The sequence below is a fragment of the Gobio gobio genome (genome assembly GCF_949357685.1).
Source record: "Gobio gobio genome assembly, chromosome: 7".
Classification (NCBI taxonomy): domain Eukaryota; kingdom Metazoa; phylum Chordata; class Actinopteri; order Cypriniformes; family Gobionidae; genus Gobio; species Gobio gobio.
In genome coordinates, this window is record NC_137103.1 from 48,937,973 (window position 1) to 48,965,123 (window position 27,151).

Below are 27,151 nucleotides of genomic sequence, written 5' to 3' on the forward strand. Positions count from 1 at the left end.
CATATAACAACAGCTGAATGATTTCAGTAAATAAGCAGTTAAATTTGCTTAAATGCTTGATTAAATTGCTGACACTGAATGAAAATTTTAAAGAAATTTGAGAAAGTTTAAGATATCGGGTGAAAGATCTCAAAACGTATGAATAGCTATAATATGTTTTCCATGGCTGCGATGTAACATTTAATAGCGAACCGATTATTTATTTTGTAAATAAATGTTTGTGCTTCTCTCATGTCATAATATTCACGTAAAACAGCACTCACATAAAAAAGTGTTTTGGCCGCCTACCGCCGGTGATACTCCGCCGCCCGTGGTGTGGTTGTCACGCACAGCCCTATTGCTGGGTGACAAAACTATTGTAATATGCGGAAAACATCTTGGAAATAACATCTAATATAATCTATAATTAGTAATTTATAAATATATACATCTATAAATAATCTTTTTAAAATCTAACGATTTTGCACCATATCCATGTAATTTTCAATATGTAAACGCCATCTCCCCCCTGGTTTTCTGCAACCTAGCTGCGCGCGAATCCTGTATGTTTACAAACAGTAAATTGGTCTAGAAGCATACAAGCACAGAAAAAAAACACCACAACAAGGCATGACTGCATTTTTTAGACCAAAGGTTTATTTGGCATAGTACAAAATATTTTACAAAACATTAGAAAATGTAAAAAAATTGAGATGCTTGGAAAAGGTATCAAAAGATGGAAAACCTGGCTATTAACAGACATTGGTGGATTACACTCCTACACTTTAAACGGTTTCAAGATGGCAGATTGCATTGGTACCATGTATAAAACTTTAGGCTTTATGGCTTTCCTTATTGCTATTCAAATGTAAACTGCATTTGGACCAACTTACGATTTGCATTTGCATAAAGGAGGCAAAAAAACTAACAAAACAAAAACACTAATCTGAACAGAAACTATTTAGAGAAAGGATGAAAATGAAAACCAATTAAATGAAACCTTTATTAATGCTTTCAAATGTGTAAAGACAATCTCTGAAAACTGAGTTTGCCTCTCTAACAGTTGGTCAAATGAAACGAAAGCCAAAGAAAACCAAAACAGCTTAAAGCCTCACAAAATAATGCAGAAGTAAAAAAACAAAACAATAAACACTAAAGACTGAAATTGTAGCCTACTTCCTCAAAATAAGAGGGGTACCAAAATACTACTTACTCATTTACATCTAAAGCACACAATATGCCAATATAATAATCACAAGCCCCTTTGTAGATCAATAATTGATTTACAAGTATTCAAGCATTTTCCAGGTTTCCATTTTGTTCATTACAAACATACACAAATGATGGTCCACTACTCAAAACACAGAACTATTCTCAATAACTAAACTACATTTGTGATGTGGCTTTACACTGGCTCATCCATCTCTTTTTGGAATGGCAAAGGTAATATGTAAACTCCAGTTTAAGGCATTTGAGATGTAACCCTTGGCACTTCATTAGAAGTGTGGTAAACAAACGGAAGAACCACTTTTTTAATTTTCCCTATGAAAAAAAAAAGGAAAAAAAAAAAGAAAAGAAAAGGAAGAGTTTGAGTGAGAGAGGGTGCGAGAGTGAGAGGACATTGATGACCAGAGACATTGCACAGTCGCCTAGTGACTGAGGAGTATAACAAACATCATCCTAACTAGTTTTCGGGCACTTTGGAGTATCAGGCAGACTGGCTGATGTCAAGTATAACTGGCTGGCGAGATGCTGCTACTGAGATTTTTGCCTTGGCTTTCACTTGCCATAATACTGCACAACACATTATCACAGATTCACCAGTGTGCGTACGGACACAGGTTCCACTCATTCTCACGATGCTTCACACAATGTTCAGCAGCCAAACAAAAAAACAAAAGAAACAATGCACACACATTCAGACTCTTTCCACTTTCCAAGATGAGCAATTCCAACCCCAGTTGGCGTGCTTCGTTGCACAGAAAAGCAGGTGATAGTCTTTGGGTCTCAATCAAGCACGGATCCCTATGGGAAAGAGAAAAGACAATAGAATTAAAACATGTACACATCTTTAGTCGAAGAATATAACATTAATCTCCATTTATTTGGACTTTTCTCAAAGTTTGGGTTTCTTAACACATTGCGGTCTTTGGGTGCTTTCTTTTCAACCAATTAAAAATCATAAACTACAACAGTAAGCTATTGTGAAAATTAGGGATGTCACGGTACCAAAATTCCAGTAGTAGGTACCAATACCATAATATTTTTACAGTACTCGGTACCACAGCTGAATGTTTTTTTTTTAAACTATATAAAAAAATTATTAAATGTATTAAGTTTATTATTTATGATGATAATCATAAGTGAATAATACAAACATTTAAAGGCTGTATGCTTTTTAAAAGAAAATAACAAGTGAAAAATAACCAACCATCGAAGCATAATTATCATTATTAGTAGAGACGTATTACATAGAGACGTAGCTAAATCTACTGTAATCAGGGTTTCTGCAGGTTTCACCAAGTCAAATTTAAGACCATTATGAATTAAATTTAAGACCTATATCACGCAATAAAAAAAAAAAAAAAAACGTACAAAGGAAATGCAGAATCACAAAATGACTTACTTTATTAGTAAACTTGCACTTCCTCATAGCTCAATCCCACCAGGATTAAAATATATATATATTTTATTTTTAATTTTTTTATTTACTGGTTTTGTGGTGGTCATTTCCAGAAATTTGCATGTTTTTTTTTTTTTTTATAAACAGGATGCCACATTTACCATATTATGTTAGATGCACAATAGTCACACAGGACAATAAAAGGTCCAGTTGTGTCATCTAGCTTTAACATGATCGCTTAAAGTGGGAAATATGACCAAAATCTTACAAGTAAACCACATCAATAAGCAACTGCTTAATATAAGTAAAAAGTTCTCAAAGTAATCAAGTAAAGGGTGTGTATTTATGTCTGTGTGCATTTAATCGTTCAGGGCAGTGTTGCCAACTTAGCGACTTTGTCGCTAAATTTAGCAACTTTTCAGACCCCTTTAGCGACTTTTTTCTTCAAAAAAAGCAACAAATCTAGCGACTTTTTGGACAAACGTCAGCTACTTTACAAATGTCGTCAGTACGGTCCTGCGAGCGCGAGGTCTTGTTTTCTCCCTGCGTCGAACCTGTTCAGTGAATGGCTGAGGAGCAGCAGCGCATGCCGGTGAACGCACACAGCAGCTGACAGACGTGAATGAGCGAGCTACACATGAACACACAGTGTTGCCACGGATTTATCACTTATTTGCTTCCTTTGAATTTTAAAGATATGATTTCCATTCTTCTCGTGCTTATCACTTACTTTACTCACTATCACAGAGCTTTAGTTTATCCAGGTTCTGACATCTCTCAATTCAGATTATTTTACACCTTAATTTTGTAATTCACTATATCATACTCGTTCTATTGTATGGCAAAAAGATATAGGAAATGAGAACATTTATTGGACAGTTGGCTGCATTATATTAGTTTAAAATACAGTATGTGAGCGGATAGGGAGAAAAAGCACATTAGGCAGGCAGAATGCAAGGACGACGAGGTGACGTCACGGATATGCTAATTGACGCACTACGTCATCTAGCGACATTTAGTGACTTTTTGGGCAGGCTTTAGCTACTTTCCTTGGAAAATAGTTGGCAACACTGTTTCAGGGGCTATAAGCCTAGAAATAGAACACATTTGCGCGAGCACATAATCCACAGTCATTCTGACATCGGTCAGTAACGAACTGAGTTTGTGGTTTATTAACTTTTTTTTTGTGCTACAGGCATATCATACTTTTATTTTGTCATTATGCGAGATGGCAGGTGAGAGAGTCGCCATCGATCTCACGATCGCATAGCTGGAAGAACTGGAGAACTGTCAGCTGAAGAATAAAATCTGTTTAATGTGTCTGTGGTACAATCCGAAAGAGACTTGCGTCAATAATACAGAAGCTGATTGGCTGCAATATAAGATGCATGTTGGTCTCATTTGTAGTTGTAATACAGCGAACTATAGATGGACTAGCGAAAGAAAGAACTACAACACCCCACACACACACACACTAAAGCGCTGCGGGAGCATTTCAATGAGCAATAGAGCTAGCGTTACATGGACGTAGGAAAATTAAGGCCCGTTTCAAATGATTTAAGACCTAGAACTCAATACTTCAGCAAATTTAAGACTTTTTAAGGCCTAAAATTTAGATTTTTTAATTTTAGACTTTAAGACCCCGCGGGAATCCTGGTAATATATTCTGTCAATTAATATTTTTTAAAACCAAACTTTAATTTTGACGGGTTGCTGTGAAGACCTTTGAGTGTCTGTGTTCATGATATGAGTTTGTGTCCTCATATAGTGACACACGGCAGAGACTACAAAGACAGCGAGCGTCATCTGCGTCATCAGGGTCACATTTTTGTAATTTCAGTACCGACTTGGTACCGAAGTACCGGTACTTGTGACATCCCTTGTGAAAATGATACACTTTTCGGTCTTACCTTTTTCACATGTGCTCCCCTGCTTCTCCTGAGCGAAGTTAAGTCTGTTTTGCTCGACAGCGGTGCCGTTGGACTCTGGGCTGCTGCTGCGTAAAGGACTGTTCTCACCGTTCTGATAGGCCATATCTATATGCTGCTGGGCCTGCTTCAGGTGTCTACGCACACGGTCAATTTCACGTGATGACTCGTCACCAAAAGACTCTCGACAAGTGTCCAAGTTATACTCCGGTTTCATTCCCATGGACAGCTTGTCTTTTTTCAGGGCAGTGTGGTACCCTGGCGGGGCAGTGGGCACCTGTCTGCAAATGGCACCACGCTGGCGTGCAACTCTTTGGTGGCGCGCACGTCGCTGGAAAGCATCACGGATTCCACTGAGGCCCAAATGAAGAATCTCCAGCACCGTGAGAGACAAGCAGAGACAGCTCACGGCATACATGATCAGCAGGAAGATGGTTTTCTCAGTCGGACGTGAAACAAAGCAGTCCACCGTGTGCGGGCAGGGGCTGCGAGTGCACACGTACGAGGGGGCGACCTCAAAACCATACAGGATATACTGGCCAAAGAGAAAGCCCACCTCAAAAACGATCCGCGATAGAAGCTGCAGGATGTACACCTTCATGAGCCCATCACGGTTTATTCTCCGTCTCCCATCGTGTTTAGGTGCTGGCTTCTCAGGCGCCTTCTCTTTCTCTGGCAGGATCTCCTCCGTCATCATAGGATCTTCCTCTCCATTGTCCTCAGCCTCCTCATAATCCCGGTTAGCCCCGCGGTTGATCATGGGCATGCGCTTCCGGTTCCTCGGTCCGTACTCGTCATCATTCATGCGAGCGATCTTGTGCATAGCAAAGCCCAGGTACATAATAGTAGGGGTTGTGATCATAATGATCTGAAAAACCCAGAATCGGACATGAGAGAGCGGCGCAAACGCATCATAGCAGACGTTCTCGCATCCAGGTTGCTGGGTGTTACACACAAATTTGCTCTGTTCATCGTAGTATATCGATTCGCCGCCCACAACAGTCAACACAATGCGGAAAATGATGAATAGCGTAAGCCAGATTTTCCCCACAAAGGTGGAGTGGTTGGAGATTTCATCCAACAGCCGTGTAAGAAAGCTCCAGCTCATGGTGCTCCCAGAAGAACCGCCGCCTCAGTCCTGCACGAAAACAAGACAAACTATTAGTAATTGAAAACAGGATCAACTACACTACAATTAAAAAATTCAAGGATTCTAGCAAAATGTTAAGAAAATGAAGCCTGTAAAACAGGTGGGGAACATTGATCCTGGAGGGCCAGTGTCCTGCAGAGTTCAGCTCCAAACCTAATCAAACACACCTCAAGCCAATCAAGGTCTTCAGGATTACTAAAGTTAAAGGCAGGTGAGGGTTTTTTTCAGGGTTGGAGCTAAACTCTGCAAGAGAGCGGCCCTCCAGGATCAGCACTCCCCACCTCTGCTGTAAAAGGAGCTTTCATCCATCAGGAAAAGTTCGAAAGTTCACATGAGCATGAGCTTGGATTAACCAAAAAGATCCCCTAGATGGAGCTAAAGGGTTACTTTTCTAACAAGGTCTTTCACATAAACCAGGGGTGTCCAATCCTGCTCCTGGAGGGCCACTGTCCTGCAGAGTTTAGCTCCAACCCCAATTAAACACACCTGTACGAGCTAATGAAGATCTTATTAGGCACACGAGAAACTTCCAGACAGGTGTTGAGGCAAGTTGGAACTAAACTCTGCAGGACAGTGGCCCTCCAGGACCGACTTTGAACACCCCTGACAAACTATCAAAATTGGAAAAATAAAAAAACTCACTCAACATTAAATTGATTAACTACAATTTAAACCATTTGATAAATGAGACATTTTAATAACTATAAATTGTGCAAAAAAAAAATGCTCTTACATGAAGGAATATTTCAGATTAAATGTGATTTAAAAAAACAAACCTCATTTAAAGTTTGATGCTTAAATTCCCCTCACATTGTATACAGGCCTTCAATGAATTAACTCCAAAATAAAAGAATCAACCTTCATTTAGGGCTGTCACGATTATGAAATTTGGCTGACGATTAATTGTCCAATAAATTATTGCGATTATGACGATTAATTGTCTGTTTTAGGGCTTTGGCGATTGATTGCCTGTTTTAGGGCTTTGGCGATTGATTGCCTGTTTTAGGGCTTTGGCGATTAATTGTCATACAAATTGTTGTGATTATTTAATTGAATCCCTTGTAAGTTGTCACTTGCAATAACACATTAATACACTTAAAGCCTTTAAATATTAAAGTAATTTAATCAATGAAAAATATGTATCTTTCAGAAATGTGTACATTAAAAGAAACATTGTAAATGTATATGAAAGTATAAATAATAGAAACAATCACCATAAAGTTACCATAACACAAAAAGGACTGTCAATCTCATTCCAAACTAAAGTAAAATATAAATATATTTTACAAATTCTGTAAATAACAGAAACAATGAATCACAAATAATAACAGAACAGGCCATAAAAATCAAATTCTGAAATAAAAACAATCATGCTCCTTAATGGCTTAGATTACGGGAAAGAAACACTAGCATGTTGACTTTTTCTGGCTTACTGGGGTGACAATGAAAGTAGGCTTACAGCTACTTTCTCGCCAACTTGGAAATTAAAGGAAACCTATGTATGACACGCCAATTCACTATGCCATTTTGGAGTGCTATCAAGACACATAATCGCTTTTTAACGTGTTTATCAACGCCGTTTCATTCTATCCCCCTACACTGCCCCTACCCATCACACACACACACACACACACGCACACACACTGCCCCTAAACCTACCCATCACAAGAAACATTCTGCATTTTTACATTTTCAAAAAAAACCATAATTTAGTATGTTTATAAATCCATTGACATTCACGCGGAATCACACGGCGTAGACATACACGCGGAGATGATGGTTCGTTTCGGCGTACACATACAAGCGGAATCACACGGCGTAGACATACACGCGGATAGCTCAAAATGCGTACAGATAACACGCCATTTGGCTTTAGAAAGTGGCGTGTATGTTTAAGCAAAGTCATGATGTCATGTTGATTGTCGTTGTCGTTTTCGGCTTTGAAACTAAATCCATCTTTGTTGAATAACTGGGCTGCTCTAACTCAGGATAGAGAAATCAACAGGGCAATATAATTTGAACGTAATGCTCAGCGTAATGAATTCAGAGGGAGACCGGTAGAAGTAGAGTGCTGCAGGTACGTCGTTCATGAACGAATGATTCTTTAATATGACTCGGGACTACCGAGTTGTCTCAGAGAGTGATCCGTTCATTTTGTTGGCCGCGTTTGTGCGCAAAATCCCATAGGTTCTGTACATGAAACAGAAAATATTAGTTCATCCCTCGAGTCTTTCGTTCTTCCTGTCAGTCCTATAGTAGACTATGCTGTCAGAACCGGAAAGAGAAATGATTCGTTCATCTTTTGAGGTTCGGGTTCCGCCAGGTCCGAGTCTTTCGTTCTTCCTGTTATGCTGAAATGACTCAAAATTTTTTTTTTTCATTTTGCTGAACGAGATTCAAAGATCCGAGTCTGTAAAATGATCCGAACTTCCCGCTACTAACTACAGGGCCCCCTTGTGTCTTCTAATAGTGGGCAATAATAACGATCACCTGTAATGACCGCGATTAGACCAATTAATCGCGATCAAACGATTATTTTATAATCGTGACAGGTCTACCTTCATTACATTTGGATAACATGGAACACACACACACACACACACACACACACACACACACACACACACACACACACACACACACACACACACACACACACACACACACACACACACACACACACACACACACACACACACACACACACACACACACACACACACACACACACACACACACACACACACACACACACACACACACACACACACACACACACACACACACACACACACACACACACACACACACACACACACACACACACACACACACACACACACACACACACACACACACACACACACACACACACACACACACACACACACACACACACACACACACACACACACACACACACACACACACACACACACACACACACACACACACACACACACACACACACACACACACACACACACACACCTTAAATGAGGCATTTACCACCTTAGTGTTATCTGACCTCTAGTGTGTAACACGTACTTGTCAGCAAATAGAGCAGTGGTTCCCAAACATTTTAGAGTGGCATACCCCTGGAGGCATTGCCACTTAAACTACACCTTTTACATTAAGAGACAATATGTGCCTCTTAAATTGATTTTGAGGTGCATTATTTACCTTTATAAAGGCAAGGTTTTTCTAACCCTAAATGTATGCGTCATGTCTGGTCAAATTCGGAAAATTCCATTAACGTATCAATATGAAAGCAATAACAAATCAATTTCAAATCAAATGAAATCAGTACCAAAGCCATATTTGCACTGCAGTGGCACAAGCTGCACATTTACACACCGTTTAATGCTGCTTAGAGGTGGTCTGAATGCAATTACAATGACACGTTATGAGACAGTATTTTAAATATTAAAAAAAGAGAAATATGAAATAATGGTAAAAACAAAGTGATACGTTTAATATAAACTAAACTTTGCATGCAACCTACCAAATGTGTAGATGCAGTCAGTTTGGACTGTAAAGGACGAGGCAATTTGATTGGAATCATGCATTTAACCTTTTACAGATTCTCTTTTTACACTAGATGCTGCATTTTTTATTTTCTTAGAAATACATGCTTGGTGTTAAGAGTTATTTTAAAGTGGGCTAGAATGAAATGAATGGCTAAATTCGGTTAGGAAACCACTGAAATAGAGCATGGGAGTTATGTAGACCTGACACACAGTTTTTTTTAGGACAACCAAAAGGCCTGTGGAATTGGCAGCTCTAACAAAGTAAATTGGAAACAGGCGACCAGTTGAAAATGGCTCGGTCACAAACTGGAGTAGAGCTACTTTAAGAGAGGATGGGGTCATGCACAGGTCTAATCAAACTGTGCAATCCTCACCGGCTACATCAAGTAAACAAAAGACGTTTCAGGCATGGCTGTGACTTGATTTTTCCACAAAGTTCAGTGTGTGAACTTACCAAAACATCTGTAAAGACACTGGGGTTCTCACCCTTACTGGATGTGGATTTTCAAAAATAAGTGCTACTACATAATTTTTAGATTTTAATAAGGTTTTTAAAATGGTACACTATACAAATGTCTCCAATAAGACCCCAAACAAACAGGAATCAAATAACTAGAAAAAAAAAAAGAATTACATTTTGAATTTCTGTTTTTCCCATGACCGTGGGAACCGTGACTCATTCCAGCTTAATTACATAAATTCTAATAAAATTCATAGGCACTGTTGGATGACATGCTACCAATGGCCACAACTTCTGTCCAAGGGTTTATTAGAGACAGTTGCATAAAGTGAGGGCCACGCTGTTGTGGTGGAGAACAGAGATTAAGAGTGCCATTTAAAGGCGTCAAATCACTGTAATTTGTACTCTGTACAAAGGGGCCATATCCGATTGCCCGCAGCAGTACAACTGTGTGGTTGTCGTTTGGAACATTCCACAGCTGGTGCCCAGTTGACCCTCAAATTACACTTCAGCAGGGCCCCAAAAAGGCTCTACACTACACATAACACACCTAGCTTAGAGATCTTATAAAGGTGTGATCTTACAACAGGGTAATGCACTTTTTCCATGCTACTTATAAATACTAGACAAGGACTTTAAATCATATATATATATATAGTGCAGAAGATGAAAAAAGGGCATAATCATCAGTATGGTAAGGTTTTTCTAAAGACTAGTAGAATGAAAGGCTGTCTATGTGTAGTTTTAAGGGATAATAAGGGATATAACCCAAAAAAATCTGTAATTATTAGGGCTGTACCAGACTAAAGATTTTTCTAGTAGCCTAATAGTTGCTCATTTAAGCCATTAGTTGACCAGTCGGGCATTTATATTAATTTTAATTACTTAAATATGTACTTGGGGATGGGCATCAGTAAATGGTTTTAGTAACAGGGCTGAGAAAGAATATTTTATGTATTATTGTGAGAAATACTAAACCATAATAATGAGCATTTAAAACAAATTAAGCTGCTTTACATGTGCTGCTTGCCAAGAAAAAAAACCTAGTTATTAATAAACTAGTGATTTCTGAGTGATGCTGGCTGCAACGATAAAGAGGGCGCTGACCCGTCATCTCCACAGATGGACGTGCATTTAGAGAGAAATTAACATTGGGAAGTGCCTAATATTCACAATCTAGGTTAACGTCTGAGCGAGCGGCCATAAAGTGGCGTACATTAGGCTACTACTTAAATACTTCAAATGATAGGCCATGCCTGAGGTCAATTAAGGCGAACATTTGAATTTCCTGCCCGGCGTAATTACCACATTGACCAGCCACGTTAATGATCTATCCGTCATGGACTTTGTCACTTCCTATCGAGTTCTTTCTTCAGCGAATAACCGACTAATTAAAATTTGGTCGACTAAGACAGATTAACGTGTGAAGGCCAAGTATAGCAACACATACTCTGAATTTGTTCTCTGCATTTAACCCATCCAAGTTAGTGCACACACATTAGTTGCAGTGAGTAGTGAACACGAACACACACACACCTGGAGCAGTGAGCAGTCATTCACTGCGGCACCCTGGGAGCGATTGGGGGTTAGGTCCTTGATGGCACCGCAGTCATTTCCTGCTGGTTTTTAAAATCGAACCCGCAATCTTCGGGTTACAAGTCCAACTCTCTAACCCAGGGGTCTCCAAACTCAGTCCTGGAGGGCCACTGTCCTGCAGAGTTTAGTTCCAACCCCGATTAAACACACCTGAACCAGCTGCAGGACAGTGGCATTCCAGGAACGAGTTTGGAGACTCCTGTTCAAACCATTAGGCCATGACTGCCTCCAAAGTTGGCCATTAGTGCGCAGCCCTAGTAATTTTGAAGAATTACCAACATTGGATTTATTGTATTGACATCAACTTTTTTTCATATTCAATTTACGCAGAAAGTGTAATGCCTCTCGCATTTCAAAACGCTTGCGCTACATTCTAGTGATACATCATGCCAGTTATGCTTTTTTCGAAATTGAATACGGATGTGGTCTACCGGAAGCTAGATATTTAACTTTTAGTTTTAAATATGGATATTTTTCTAACAAAACCCCATTGATTCACTTCAGACAGCCTATATGAACCCCCGGAGCCGTGTGGAGTACATTTATGATGGATGGATGAACTTTTTTGAGCTTCGAACTCAATGGACCGCATCACTGCCATTATAAAGCGTGGAAGCGTCAGGATATTTATTAATATAACTCTGATTGGTTCATCAGAAAGATGAAAGTCAAATACACCTAGGATGGCTTGAGGGTGAGTAAATCAAGGGGTAGTTTTTATTTTAAAAGGGAACTAACTTACTCGTTTAATTTGTTAAAAGACTGAGACCCTCAGCAATACCTCAAACCTAACCCTGACCTGAGTCAGGCAACTCCATACGGAGCAGCCATTACCACGTCAGACATTAACTTCAAGGAGAGAGATCAGAGTGGCTTTGTGGAGACATCTGAGAAAGTAGTTATCATTCCAATCCAGATTCCTTCAGCTCTGGTGGAAGGACAGTAGGCTGGTACTTACTTCAAAACAACATCTCGGTTTCAAAGAAGTTTGAAGCAGACAGACTTACTTGGCCCTTGGCAAATTAATTGATAAATAAAATGAGTCACAAACATGTGCATTCGGTGTAAAAGTTAACTCTATGCTTGTCTTTTTAACTTAAAAAATAAATCACATCACTTCCCCCTATACCTAAAGAAATTCACAGAACATGAACTTATTAATCAATGAGGCCGGATGATGGTAACTGGCTTTTAAAACGTTAAAGACTTGGCTTTTAGTTAAATTACTTTAATATTCTTGATAAAATAAACAAAATGCTTTAACCGTCCTGATATGTTTATAGTATATATAGTTTTTACAGTTCGAGGTTTAATTTATGCTACTAAAACTAATGGGTTACAACCAGTTCACTATATCGGTTAAGTGACCAGAGGCAAAATAACCTGTATCTTGTCTTTTATTTAATAAAAACCGAACGACAAGACCATATTAAATATTATGAAGCATATTGTTTGAGAATTCCGCTGAGAACATATTTGATAAGTATTTCTTTCATCAAACGCAACGTGTCGATGACGGTGGCGCGCTTTTACCTGAGGTTAATCTTATGCTCCTCTCCCAAGTAAAAAAAAAAAAAACACCCCAACATCCCACAAAAAAACCCTAGCGTGGCTGTTCAACGCCACTCACAGAAGAATCTGATAACGACTTAATATCGACCACAGAGACGTCTCGTCGTACAGTTACGAAAGGTTTGTCGGTTATCCATGCCATCCAGCTGCGCAAGTTTACTATTGTCTCCGACTGACGCAAGACGCGACAGCTTCTTATAAAACAACTTAAAGGCACTCGTTTAAAACTAATAGTATGGTTTGTGGAAAAACACGCGTATAAACTTCTCACAAACCAACCTAGAGGCAGATAACTAGTTATTTTGCTCTGTGTGAACAAGATGCCACCAAAAATCCGTTGGCCGAGTCATTGTCGAATTTCAGTCAGTTGAAAAGCTGGGGAAAAAACATACCTCTTTGAGTAACGTAGATGTCCACCGTTTTCCTCAGCTACGTCCTTCGAAACAGTTGTACGGGCTTATGAGATATTACCACATCTCACAGCTATCTTTGATAAAAGCCACACTCTTCATTAACCCATTCGGAATATGGCAGCCTCTGCGTTGGGACAAAGAGGCCCCTAAAATGCACTGCCGCTGTCCCCGCCTTCGTCTGAGCAGCACCCCACCCCCTTCTATGTCTATGTGAGTATGAAATCTGTCTCACATACCCAATCACATCCTTGATTTGAATCCCATTTTGGAGAAATGTAAAAAAAATAAATGAATAAAATGAACGAGTTCCGCATTACATTGACAGAAATTTGTGGCAGCATTTGCCTCATGGTATTTTTTTTTTCAGTTTCTTGTTAAAGACGGATTTTTTGCTAACTATATAGTCACATATGAAATGTTAACATTAAGGCATTTATGTTGTAAAATTGATCCTCACACCAATATCAGTGCTAAGTGTTTTATTATTATTTATTTAGCATGAAAATGGATGTCAGAAGTTGAGTAGGACAGGAACTTATATCCCATTCAACATTGAATATGTACTGTTCAAATGCATGTTTTTGCTGAATTTTGATTAAACAAATATGGTAGCAGAGCATTAGCTTAAAACACATAATCTTTACATACATTTATGTAAAAATACGCCAACCTGATGTCTTATGAGGTTGCACTGGCATGAATGTGATTAGTAGCTACAATTTTTAACCGATCATACAAAAACATACAAATAAGATTGTACGAATTTAGAATTATCCACCAAAATAGTTAAAAATAGTAAAATAGTTACAAATTGCCATAAGAGTGTGTTGATGATTCAGATTATTTCCCATAATCATATGAAGGAACTACTTTGATTAAGATGTTTTACGACTTGGGCAGATTATGTTCTTTTGTGCTCCATAGAAGAAAGGACGTCATACAGGTTTGGAACAATGTGAGAATGAGTAAGTGAATACAGAATTGTCATTTTTGGGTGACCTATCCCATCAATCGCAGTACTTAATCGCATTACAAGGGTGTATGATAACATAGCCAGTATGAGACGTTGTACAGGATTGCATTTTGGTGACTAACTATATATATTTTACAGGTCCTATCACTCTAAAAAAAAGGTTCTATGGCACCAAAAATGGTTCTTGGCTCGGAATCATAGGGGAACCTTTTTTAGTGCTATATAGCACCAATTTTGGTGCTTCAGTGGTTCTTCAGCGGTTCTTCAGAGGTTCTTCACCGGTTCTTTGACTAAGGTGCTATATAGCACCTCTGAAGAACCTCTGAAGAACCACTGAAGCACCAAAATTGGTGCTATATAGCACTAAAAAAGGTTCCCCTATGATTACGAGCCTTTTTTTTTGAGTGTATATGGAACCTTTTTTAAGTGCTATATAGCACCAATTTTGGTGCTTCAGTGGTTCTTCAGCGGTTATTCAGAGGTTCTTCACCGATTCTTCAGAGGTTCTTCAACGGTTCTTTGACTAAGGTGCTATATAGCACCTCTGAAGAACCGCTGAAGAACCACTGAAGCACCAAAATTGGTGCTATATAGCACTAAAAAAGGTTCCCCTATGATTCCATATATGGAACCTTTTTTAAGTGCTATATAGCACCAATTTTGGTGCTTCAGTGGTTCTTCAGCGGTTATTCAGAGGTTCTTCACCGATTCTTCAGAGGTTCTTCAACGGTTCTTTGACTAAGGTGCTATATAGCACCTCTGAAGAACCGCTGAAGAACCACTGAAGCACCAAAATTGGTGCTATATAGCACTAAAAAAGGTTCCCCTATGATTACGAGCCTTTTTTTAGAGTGTATGGAACCTTTTTTAAGTGCTATATAGCACCAATTTTGGTGCTTCAGTGGTTCTTCAGCATTTCTTCAGAGGTTCTTCACCGGTTCTTCAGAGGTTCTTCTCCGGTTCTTTGACTAAGGTGCTATAGCACCTCTGAAGAACCACTGAAGCACCAAAATTGGTGCTATATAGCACTAAAAAAGGTTCCCCTATGATTACGAGCCTTTTTTTAGAGTGTATGGAACCTTTTTTAAGTGCTATATAGCACCAATTTTGGTGCTTCAATGGTTCTTCAGCGGTTATTCAGAGGTTCTTCACTGGTTCTTCAGAGGTTCTTCACCGGTTCTTTGACTAAGGTGCTATATAGCACCTCTGAAGAACCGCTGAAGAACCACTGAAGCACCAAAATTGGTGCTATATAGCACTAAAAAAGGTTCCCCAATGATTAAGAGCCTTTTTTTTAACCTCTGAAGAACCGCTGAAGAACCACTGAAGCACCAAAATTGGTGCTATATAGCACTAAAAAGGTTCCCCTATGATTCCATATATGGAACCTTTTTTAAGTGCTATATAGCACCAATTTTGGTGCTTCAGTGGTTCTTCAGCATTTCTTCAGAGGTTCTTCACCGGTTCTTCAGAGGTTCTTCTCCGGTTCTTTGACTAAGGTGCTATAGCACCTCTGAAGAACCACTGAAGCACCAAAATTGGTGCTATATAGCACTAAAAAAGGTTCCCCTATGATTACGCGCCTTTTTTTTTAGAGTGTATGGAACCTTTTTTAAGTGCTATATAGCAGCAATTTTGGTGCTTCAGTGGTTCTTCAGCGGTTATTCAGAGGTTCTTCACCGGTTCTTTGACTAAGGTGCTATATAGCACCTCTGAAGAACCACTGAAGCACCAAAATTGGTGCTATATAGCACTAAAAAAGGTTCCCCTATGATTACGAGCCTTTTTCTTTTTAGAGTGTATGGGAACCTTTTTTAAGTGCTATATAACACCAATTTTGGTGCTTCAGTGGTTCTTCAGCAGTTCTTCAGAGGTGCTATATAGCCCCTTAGTCAAAGAACCGGTGAAGAACCTCTGAAGAACCACTGAAGCACCAAAATTGGTGTTATATAGCACTAAAAAAGGTTCCCCTATATGATTACGAGCCAAGAACCATTTTTGGTGCCATATAGAACCTTTTTTTTAGAGTGAAACTGTCACGTATGTTTAAAGATCATTCAAATGTATTTTCTTTGATACGTTTATTTCAATGAACCATTGTTAATGTGGGTTTTTTATGGCATTGCAAGTCATTCTTCCCCTTTCATCTTAAGTTTTATTGTGGGTGTAATTTTACATTTTGCTTCCTTCTTTCTTCACTTTGGCCCAGACAATAAACAATAAACTGAAACGATCTGCACTAGATTATAAATCACCGCCGTTTTCAATGTAATAATTTTTTTCTGCCAGTTTGTGTGATGACAATGATTATGAGGAAACAGCTTAATCATACCACCATTTATTTCCTCAATGCACGTTATGTAAAGACATTTATTGTAGACTGTTCATAAAAAAAGAATGAGGAAAAGAAATATCTTATAAACATTGCCAATGAAACATGTCATTTTATGTAACAGCTTTCCTTTTTCCCGTCGAGGATGGTGCTCGGAAGTTGTTGTTATTGGAGATCTTTCCTCCATTGCGTTTTCCACAGGATGTGGCTTTAAGGGGGGCTTCCCTTTCTGGGTTCTAGGTATGTTTTTAACAGATCATCACATATTCAATACTACCAAGTGTGATTTTATAGACATATAGCTGCTTGTAATCTTCAGTTAAAACTTTAGAGTCAGTCAGTGCATCCAACTTTAGTGGTATTTTGAAGATAAACCAGCTGTGGCTTCTGGAAGCATTAACCACCAATCAGATGGACAAATGCAAAGAATTTACATTTGTAAGGCAATGTGAGAGATGTTCACACATTCGCACTGCCTAAACGATTTGGCGTTTGATTCTCCCATAGAGTTGTTATCACGTTTCGAAATCCAATCCAGGTGCAGATTGTTTGGTAGCCAGACAGTGAGAATTAGCATTCTGTCCCTTTTGGAATGTGATCTCTCTCATAAATATGCATTACTAGTGCTATTCGGGCTATTCGATTGGTCAAGCAGTATTATTGCTCATAGGGTTCGGGGGTTTGTTCTAAGTGTTGCCAAAAGTGTTCAATTTGACATGCAACTCATCCTGCATCATTTGTGCTATGGACGTGAATGCTATTATTTCAATCAGTAATGTCTGTAGTTAACATTAATTGATCATTTCACATTTGATTCACAAAATTACAGTCTTCAAAATTGAACTTTGTAGCCACTTGGTTTTATGAAGCTTTAAGTTGCTAAACAAAGGCTACACACGTTAGTTTTCATTGTCGACGGATTAGACGAGCCTTGTTTGTGATGCTTATGAATCACATTTGAGGAATAGTTTAATTAAAGGAATCACTTTAAAGAAAGTCACTCCAAGCAATATTAATCTTAAAAGTTGTCCCACAAGCTTTTGTATCATTCTTTTCATCTTTATCTTTGCAGAAATGGTAAACAAACTCTCAAGGTTCTAGATAAAAAGCCAAATAGTTTTCACCATTGTAGTATTTTAACTATGTTTTCCATTTTAAGTTAGGAACATTTGAAACCATTTGCTGACTTAGTACTTGTTTTTAAGATTTTAAATGGTTTTGCTCCACCTGTTTTTAAAGATTATATTGGTCAGATAACAGGACGGTATACACGAGCCGGTACTAGGGGTGATTGTAATGTACCACTGCGAAGAACTACTTTTGGTCAGTTATCTTTTTCTTTCAGAGGAACACATGAGTGGAATAGACTTCCAACGGAGCTTAAAGAATTCAAATGTATAACAGGTCATTGTTGTTTCTTAAAAAAAACGTAAAAAATGGTTACTGTCAAATCAAAATTGTGATAATTTATAGGCATTTGGGTACACTATTTTTGTTTCTTTTGTTTTGTCTTGTCCCTAACATCAATCTGCCAAGGGACTTCGGATGAAAATTAGCCAGTGTTGGCTAAATCTGGCGCATTTTTACATATTTTATGTATTATTAATGTGTATTGTCCCCGATTAAAGAATAAAATGAAAAAGAATAAAAAACTACAGAAATCTATTTAAAACATAGACAACTCCGAATTTTCTTAATTGTTATCCCAGTGCCATACCCACAGAATGACCCACAGAAATACCCACACATTTTTCATCGCAAACTACAACATTCAAGACATAATCAACCCTAAACAAAACGTCAAGCCTTTTATTGAGGCTTTGTCCTAATATTATCTACGCTATATCCGTTTCTGTTAACTATAGACCAGCAGTGATTTCACAGAAGATTTTTTGGCTCAGGGATCTTTTTTCTTTTGCCAGAGCAATACAGAAATCTATTTCAAATAAATCTATTATAGTGCCGGGTCATAGAAGAATCTGATAGCCTGCCAGTCAGATAAATGCAACTTTCTAATGTGGTTTGTTTCATGGTATTTTTACTGCTAACCACAATGCTTTTGACAATAAAACAGACTTGCCTATTCGAAACATGTGCGGATCTAATCACTTGCATCCTAACGTGAACCTCCACTGCAGTTTTTCCAGAGGTTGCTTATTATTTAATAAACACACATGACCTAAAACACCTTCAGTTGCAGTCATGGTGCCATTCAACGCTAGTAATTAACTAATGCCATAAACATACACACAGTTGTTAGAGCTTCATTTAGAGTTCTGCAGGGAAGGTGCCAACTGCCGTAATGTTTGCCACCTGTGTTGTAAAGCCTCATTTGTGCTTTACCAACCACAGATTACTTTACTGTAACATAAAATACTTTTACAGGTCCCTCAGACTTACACCTGTAATCTTTCTGATTTGACAATTTCTTATTTTTAAAGTAATCCACTCCTGAATTAATAAGTGCTTTGTATTGTGTCTTAGCCCTGTTGACTTTGACATTGTGGATGTAATTGCAGACATAATTTTTCAGTGGGACACAAGGAGATATTTTTAAGAACCCTTTGTGTAAGGATCAAACTAAAAAGTTTGCATTCACTAATAATCCTCCATTCTGCCATAACCTTGTTTGTGTTTAAATTCAGGTATGAAAAAAACACATCGATTCACCAGGGTTGGCGTCATTGATGATTGCATTGGTTTGTATTGCATTGTTGAGAGATTTATATGAATGCCAACCTAAAATTTCTATATTATTTTCTTTAGAAGACTTTGAATGTTTTTTTTATGGTGTTTCTCTCTCCTTTTTAAAGACAGCTGTGGTCAATGGACTGTCCTGCCTTGTGTGTTCCATGGAAAAAATAACATGATTTTGAAACGGGGTGAGTAAAGAATTTTATTTTTAACTGAACAAAAGAATGTCAACATACTCATTAAACAGATAAGAAGGTTGGCCAAGAAAATGGAATGGTTGCCGTCTGGCAGGGATTTTCAATGTGACTGCTTAACCATTTGGGGGTTGGGGTACAAACCTACAAACCGGTGGATGGGGGTTGGGCACTCTGTGCTGTTTCAACCTTGTGTTAGATGACGGACGGGGGTGGTGGTGAATCTCCTATTTCAATAAAGGTAAAGGGAGGATAGAGACAAGTACTTCTTGGATAGAAGGTGAAAAAATACAGGACTTGAAACCCCCCAACCCTTTAAGTAAATGGGCAGGGTATTGCCATTGAAACAGACAGATCTGGTGTCAAACTCCCCCGACATTGTAACAGATGGTTGGAGGAAGAGCCATTTGGGGGTGGATTAAACAAGCAATTTCTCAAAGATCTCCATTAAAAGTTTCCTTCTTGTACAGCTCTTCTGCCATTTAGTCTATTAATTACCTGTGAAATGGGAGGAACAAAATAGAAAGAATTAGTAGGCTATGTAGCAAATGGGACATTTCAAAACCAGAACATTTGGTGAACAATAATTAAAACAATTATTTGCATGAGTTACCCAATTTCAATGAAGGTAACGATGCTATTAACCTGGAAACACATAATGCATGGACAGTCATCTGTGCTGATTTTTTCCTAAATCTTGTTTGTGCTATGGAACAAATATCATCACATTTTAGCGTTGACAATCATCTTTATTTCCCTCTTACTTTTAACACTGCTTTATAGAAATTTAGTCATGCTAAACCCTGCCCAAATTGCACATAATATGGGTGTATAGTGGGATAATCCGCTAATAGTCAGTATTTTGGATGTCAAAAAGCTTTGTCTAATCCGTAAGTAAATTATGTGATCACCATCACAAAGTCCTGAATTTGTTAGGGATTCTTCAGAGTGTCCCAGCCCAGTGTGATTTAAGTGGCTTACAATAATGCAACAAGGAAAGAAAAATAAAAAAATGAGATCTCTTATCTCAAACGTTGCTTTAACATCAAATGGAGACTTTTGCTTGAGTCGCCTGCTTTTCACACTTGTCTCCTGAGACAAAAACTCTAACACTCTCACAACAGTCTCCTTTAATGTTTTAGAAGAGGTCTCAACAACATCACACTGTGCTAAATGTGCTCCTTACCTAGAGACTCTGGAGGTCTCACATATGTCTCCTCTAAAGATTCAGAAGATGACAGAGATCTCAACAACGTTACAACTAAAATGTCTCAGTATTTGTCCTGAGATGTCACATCTCAGTGAAACAGCAGCATGATCGTTGTGAGATTTACAGTTCAAGAGTGGAAGTGTGTAATGAATTTACTTAGGTAGTAGACACTAGCTGCGTTTCCATTACCCTTCGAATTGTGCAAATTGAAATTGCGAATTGAAAATACGCCTAATGGAAACACACATCAATTTAGCAAAAACTCCTATATATTGCAAAACGTTTTTACCGCTCGCATGAGGTGGTTTTTCAGGCAAAAAAAAATTCTAAACAATAAAGAAATGCCACAATTTATCAAGACCTTGAAGCCGATATGAGAGAGAAACACCCAGAAATACCTCATATGTGGCCGCTCCCACGTATAAGGGGCTTTCCTTGCCATTATTGCTTGGATAACTCGCCCACGACTCCTTTGATTAAAAATAATGGCTTGTGCGGTGCCTGGGATATATTGAAACCTACTTACATCCGTTGCCATGAGTTTTGGAATGACTTATCGCGAGAGGAAAAAATGACATTTAACGCCGTCATTTCACAATAGTGTTTTATCGACATTTAGAAAATCTCGCAAAAGTTTTGCGCAAATCTCTTATGGAAATCCGGCTACTTTTATTAAAAGCAACTTACAAATAAAGAACATCACAAACATTTTGACAACTGAAGCCAAAGGCTTTCCTTTGAATGTACAATAGATCTGTCTAGTTTGTTTTCCAACTCGGCCCAAATGTGCTCGATGGGGTTGAGGTCTGGACTTTGAGGGGGCCAGTCCATAATTTTCAATGTTCCAGCAGATTCCTTCCATCGCAGGTAGTTCCGGCAATAGAAGAATGTTTTGGGTCATTGTCCTCTTGGAAAATAAATCCCTGCCCAATAAAGACAACTCCCAGATGCCAAGTGTTCAAATAATTTCGGCCACCACTGTATATATATTTTAGTCAAATTAATTAATATAATATATTTGTGGGAAGTGTCTTAGATTGTGGCTGTGCTTTTAAGGTAAGAATAACACACGTCATATCAAATAATTGTAAGAGATATGACGTATAATAGTGTAATGTTCATAAATGTTGTCCTAATTTACTCACCCTCATGTTGCTCTAAACATGTAAAACTTTTGAAAAATGTATCTTTTTTGTCATAGTGAAAGTCTATGGGATCCAGTATTGTTTGAACCCCAGCGTTCTTCAAAATATCTTTTGCGTTCCACAGCGGAATAACATCATACAGGATTGGAACAAATAAAAAGTGGTAGAATGTTCTTCTTTTGGGAGAATTATCCCTTTAAGTACCAAGTAATAGCATCAACTATGAAAGGTTTTTGGTATCAAGAGAACCAGACTATCTAACTCATGTTTGCGTGATGATGTCAGGTTCAGGCTTCTGTCAGTGAGTGGGCAGCGAGGGGCCTCACAGAAGCCTTTAGTTACACCGTGGTTTATAGGTCAGCTCTGCCTGGAGCAAGAGCAATCTAAGGAAAACATTCACACACACAAAGCACCTCTGTTTTAGGAAAAACAGTCTCAATTTCCAATGGTATTTGGAATTTCTAGAGAAAGGGTTACATCTTATGGACAACAAGACAACAGTGTAGTGGCACGTTATTTGCAGTTTAAAATGATGCATCTCAAAAATACTTGGACAGAGAAAGTGACTGTGCATGCACGAATGGAAAATTTGATGACTTCCATCTGGTACACAGTGTGCCGAGGGGGTGGGTGTGAGTTTTGGGCTTGATGGGTTGTTTTGTCATGCAATTGCTTAAAATTAAATGTCAACCAATTTTGATACGAGTAGTTTTCGTAAAGATTTAAGAGACCCTGAAGTTTACATTTCAATTCAAATAGTAGAAAAAATATTATTACATGTATTTGAATTGGCCAAGAAGAGATACACAGATGTATTTTTTGTAACATTTTTTGGTCATGTCGAAAACTGCGAAAAGGAACGCGCCTTGATTTTCTCTTCAGTGTTTTACTTAACTAAGTCTAATGTTCATTAGTAGGCTATTAAAAAAGCTGAATGAACCGATCTTGTCAAAGAAATGTCTGAAACAGTCATGTTGTCCAACTGAGCAGCCATAATAGGAGGAAGCACGTAATTGGTCAAAGAATTTACACCTCAGTGCTCATCGTTCACACCTGCTTTGGCAGACAACGATCCCCTTTTATGCTTTTGCAGTTTAAAGGCTGTGCAATCACATACGCATAACAGAAAGCCACATGGTGCAGATGCCACACTTTGCAAACTTGAACTCATGGGAGGACAATGCCAGCACAGCATTCAGTGTCATGACCTGCTTTTGAGCGCACTGAATGTGGAGGAGGAAGGGCTGACGTTTTAACAACGCAAAGAATCTTGACAAATGTTGAGGACCCCTGTTCAATTGAAGAGGTCACTTTGGGTTGAGACTTAGCACCTTTTACCCCCACTCCACAACCAGAGGTTTGAAAGCCCTGTTGCTCCATAACTTTTTAATTTGCACAGTGAAAAGAAATACCTTTGAATTTTAGCACCAGACTGGAGCTTGTATAGCCTTTAGAAGCGAATTGCTCTGTGTTGAGGTGTAAGAAATGTATATAAACCAAATCACACCTACTTTTCATTGATTTTCATATAAAGTCTCAGGCTTGTCTTAAACTATGGGCATTACTCTTATCAATCAACACCATTATTTACTTTGTCCTTTTAATTGACAAAAGTTCAAGTTCAGTGCTTACTAACACATATAAAGTTTATCACATTCTTACTTTGCATTGTCTGAAATTTGGGCCCACTCTAAAGCCAATCTGCTGAACTTCCTTTCAACATTCATCCAATAAAGTTTAATGACCAGTCTGCAAGAATCTAGATGAATAATGCTCTCCACGGGTCTTCATTCTAACTACTTTAAGGGCTCTCAGCTCCTAAGGTTTTAGTTCCCACTGTCCCAACAAATTCCAATGATTGTTACGGTTTGTTGGATTAGTGTCGTAATCCAACAAAAAGCTGAGGCAGTGTAAACCAGCCTTTAGTCAGTGTGATTTCTGTGGGATAAATTTAACAAAGCTATAATTAAAACAGTGTAAAAAGGAACACCTATGGGTACGTGCAAATGTAGGTGTTCCTTTTTACATTTTTTTTTTTTTATTATAGTTTTGTCTATTGTGTTTTGATAAATATATCCTTTAAAGGACAACTCCCGTGAAAAAGGAACCATGGGGTAATTAACACATGGTTGCCAAGTAGATCGTTCTCTGGGATGCGTTTTCATGAGAATCGAATGTAAAGAGTTTTATCTCTAAAAACAGATTAGCTTATAATGCTAGTATATGGGGCATAGAATAAGTACAATTAAATTGCTAGTTAATACCACTAACAAGGCTCAAAATAGCCTCACACTAACATGGTAGCATAATGAGGGTCCCTACATGCAAACCGAAGCATTGAGAACTTTGTAAGTCTACAAACAGTTTAATAAGAAGATACTTTATAAAGACAGTACATTACGCGTATACAGACAGGAGCCATCTTGGAAAACAGTCTCGACAAGTCGAGCCACGAACGCTGTGCTAAGTGATGAACTGTGACTTGGAATCTCATATGGTCCACTGAACGCAACACTGAACGCAACAGAGAAAAAAAAAAAAAAAAAAAAAAAAAAAAAAACCTGAACGCAACAGAGACTAGTGCTTCCAAAGGATACACACTAAAGAGATGGCGGATTATTCAACCGTGGCTTGACTTGTCGAGACTGTTTTCCAAGATGGCTCCTGTCTGTATATGCGTAATGTACTGTCTTTATAAAGTATCTTCTTATTAAACTGTTTGTACACTTACAAAGTTCTCAATGCTTCGGTTTGCATGTAGGGACCCTCATTATGCTACCGTGTTAGTGTGAGGCTATTTTGAGCCTTGTTAGTGGTATTAACTAGCGATTTAATTTTACTTATTCTATGCCCCATATACTAGCGTTATAAGCTAATCTGTTTTTAGAGATAAAACTCTTTACATTTGATTTTCATGAAAACGCATCCCAGAGAACGATCTACTCGGTAACCATGTGTTAATTACCCCTAGGTTAATTTTTCACCGGAGTTGTACTTTAAATTTAGACTTAAATTATTAAAAAATATATTATGATATATTAAACATGTATCATCATTTAACAAATAACATGTGAAAACTTGAGAATTCTTGCAGCATCTTTTTTGCAGTGCAAATAGTCAACCTTCTTGGCAAAGACTATTTTCTCAAACTCCGCCCACCATTGCTCAGTTTTTTGTCTTTAGTACAAATATTCTGTTTACAGTTTGTGTGAATAGCATTTAGCATTATTTGCACAGTGTAAACAAGATGCTATTTGTTGCCATTTGTAACTGTCAAAGGACATGTTTTTTGTTGAGATGGGTATTTATGTTTTTGTTATAAATTCATTTCAATTTGAGTTCATTCAATTTAAAAACAAATGTATTTATAATGTAAGTCCTTTGAAATGTTTGAAGTTGGGGGTTCTTTGGGTGGGATTTAGGAGACATAATGTGTCACATGTGGGGCATGTTCAAGCTCAAACCGGTGCGCAACGTTTTGCTATACGGTTTCTGGGTTGAACGACATGTTTCCTGGAAACGTTGTGCAACGAGTTTGAGATGCGTTTTCTCTTGTTTGGTGGGTGTGTCAAATATGTCAGCCCAATCAGCAGCAACATGTATATAAACCACGCGGTATTAAAGAGACTGTTTGCACAATGGGTCCAAGTAAATTCGTTTACAAATGTGTCCGCTGCAGCTCAGTATACGCAACAATTGAAGATATTAGAAGACATGATTGTCGTAAGAGTTTTATAGTAAAAATATAGCATACCAACATGATGTAGTTGTTTATATTTTTAGCTTCAATGCAAGGCAAGTTTATTTATATACCAAATTTCATATCACAATGGTAAATAAGTGCTTAACATAAAAATCAGAAAGAAAATAAAAGGTATTAAAAAAGTAAGAACTAGAAATAAAATGATTTAAATTAGAATTGATTACCAAGAGATAAAAAGTTAACTAAATGTTCTCTTTTATGCTGGATGGCAAGGGCAGTGAATGTAACATTGAGCGTATATTTTGCAGTATTAAACACGTATTTATATCGATTTCATCAGGCTCCGAAAGCACTCCAAGCACCGTTTCCGTTTGTCAGGCTTAAACGCAGCCCTGCTTGAGTTTGGAGCGAGTCGAGGATGGACACAGAGAAATTACTTAAAGACTGAAGAGAGTTGTTTTCTCTGCATGGTCTGAGAGGCGCACATGGTATATATATTTCCTAATGTCTATGATGTTGTTTTGTATCGCTTTATGTGCGCAATGTGATGTGTTAATGATGTTTATTGGTCGTATTTCTGTTGTGACATTCTTTTGAATATCGGAAGACGTTGGACGAGAGAAATGTATATTTTGAATATTATGTGTTTTATTTCTTGTAGTCTTCATGGTGTCTACTGAAGAGAGAGAGACAAAAAATAAACAGAGAAGACATCTATATGAAGTGGGGCCATTATTTTATTAGACCAGTGCAGCTACATTTTTTGTACTGGGTGCAACCACTATTTACATTCGGTATAAATATAATTTAAATGTTTTAGCGTAAATGGCCACTACAATTATTTATGCTGTAGTTATTCATTGTCCTTGGTTTAGATATGTTTTATTTTGTTGTCATGGAAAGGGAACATTCACAATGTGACTTACACATTCGGACTTGCACATGCCTTAGTTCAAGTTTAAATGTACATTTCTTTCATTTTCATTAGATTAAGTTATGTTTATGTTGTCTGTATTGTTGGTTAAATTTTAACGCTATCTCACGACCAATTAGTACGTATTTGTACGAAGCGGCTAATTCGTACGACCTCACTCGTATGAATTCGTATGATTTTGTCTATACTGCAGTGATGGGTAGGTTTAGGGGCGGGGTTTGAGTTTAGGTCATTTATACGAAATTATACGATATTGACCTAATCATCTAATATATACAATTTAGCAAAAATCGTACCAATTCGTACGAGTGAGGTCATACAAATTCGTACGAATTAGCCACCTCGTAAAATATGTACGAATTGCAGTGAGATCGGGTTGTTAAATTCATATGGGATGTGTTTGGGTGATCAATTAATTCGGTAGAAAAGCACTTTATTTTACCGGTGTTCATTTACGGTTCAGCTTCAAATCACACAGCTCATTCAGATCAATTCCAGACATATTAACTTTGATTGAATCAATTGAAACAATATTCATTCTAGATGTTTCTTAGAAAATATTGTTAGTGCATTTTATGGCATTGTTCAAGCCCTTCGCTAGTGAGTTCTGGCATTATTTTAATTAATATTATTTGTAAAATTGCACATTTACTTTCCACTATAGTCTATTTTAAACATGCTGTCATGATCCCAGCCTGTGTTTCCCTGTCTTGTG

At 38.0% G+C, this 27,151-nt stretch overlaps 1 protein-coding gene across 1 annotated transcript; it reads right to left on the reverse strand.

Moving 5' to 3' along the window:
• Window positions 1–614: 614 nt before the first annotated feature.
• Window positions 615–13,506, reverse strand: gjc4b (gap junction protein gamma 4b). The gene is made up of 3 exons (XM_079822517.1): window positions 13,231–13,506; window positions 4,513–5,668; window positions 615–2,004 (listed from the first exon to the last, which is right to left on the reverse strand). Exons 2-3 carry the CDS (start codon window positions 5,636–5,638, stop codon window positions 1,991–1,993), a joined length of 1,140 nt encoding a protein of 379 aa, XP_079678643.1. The 5' UTR covers window positions 5,639–5,668; window positions 13,231–13,506; the 3' UTR covers window positions 615–1,990.
• Window positions 13,507–27,151: the final 13,645 nt, after the last annotated feature.

Bases quoted from the DNA above. Each gene is read 5' to 3' on its own strand.
- gjc4b (XM_079822517.1), bottom strand. From the start codon at position 5,638: ATGAGCTGGAGCTTTCTTACACGGCTGTTGGATGAAATCTCCAACCAC.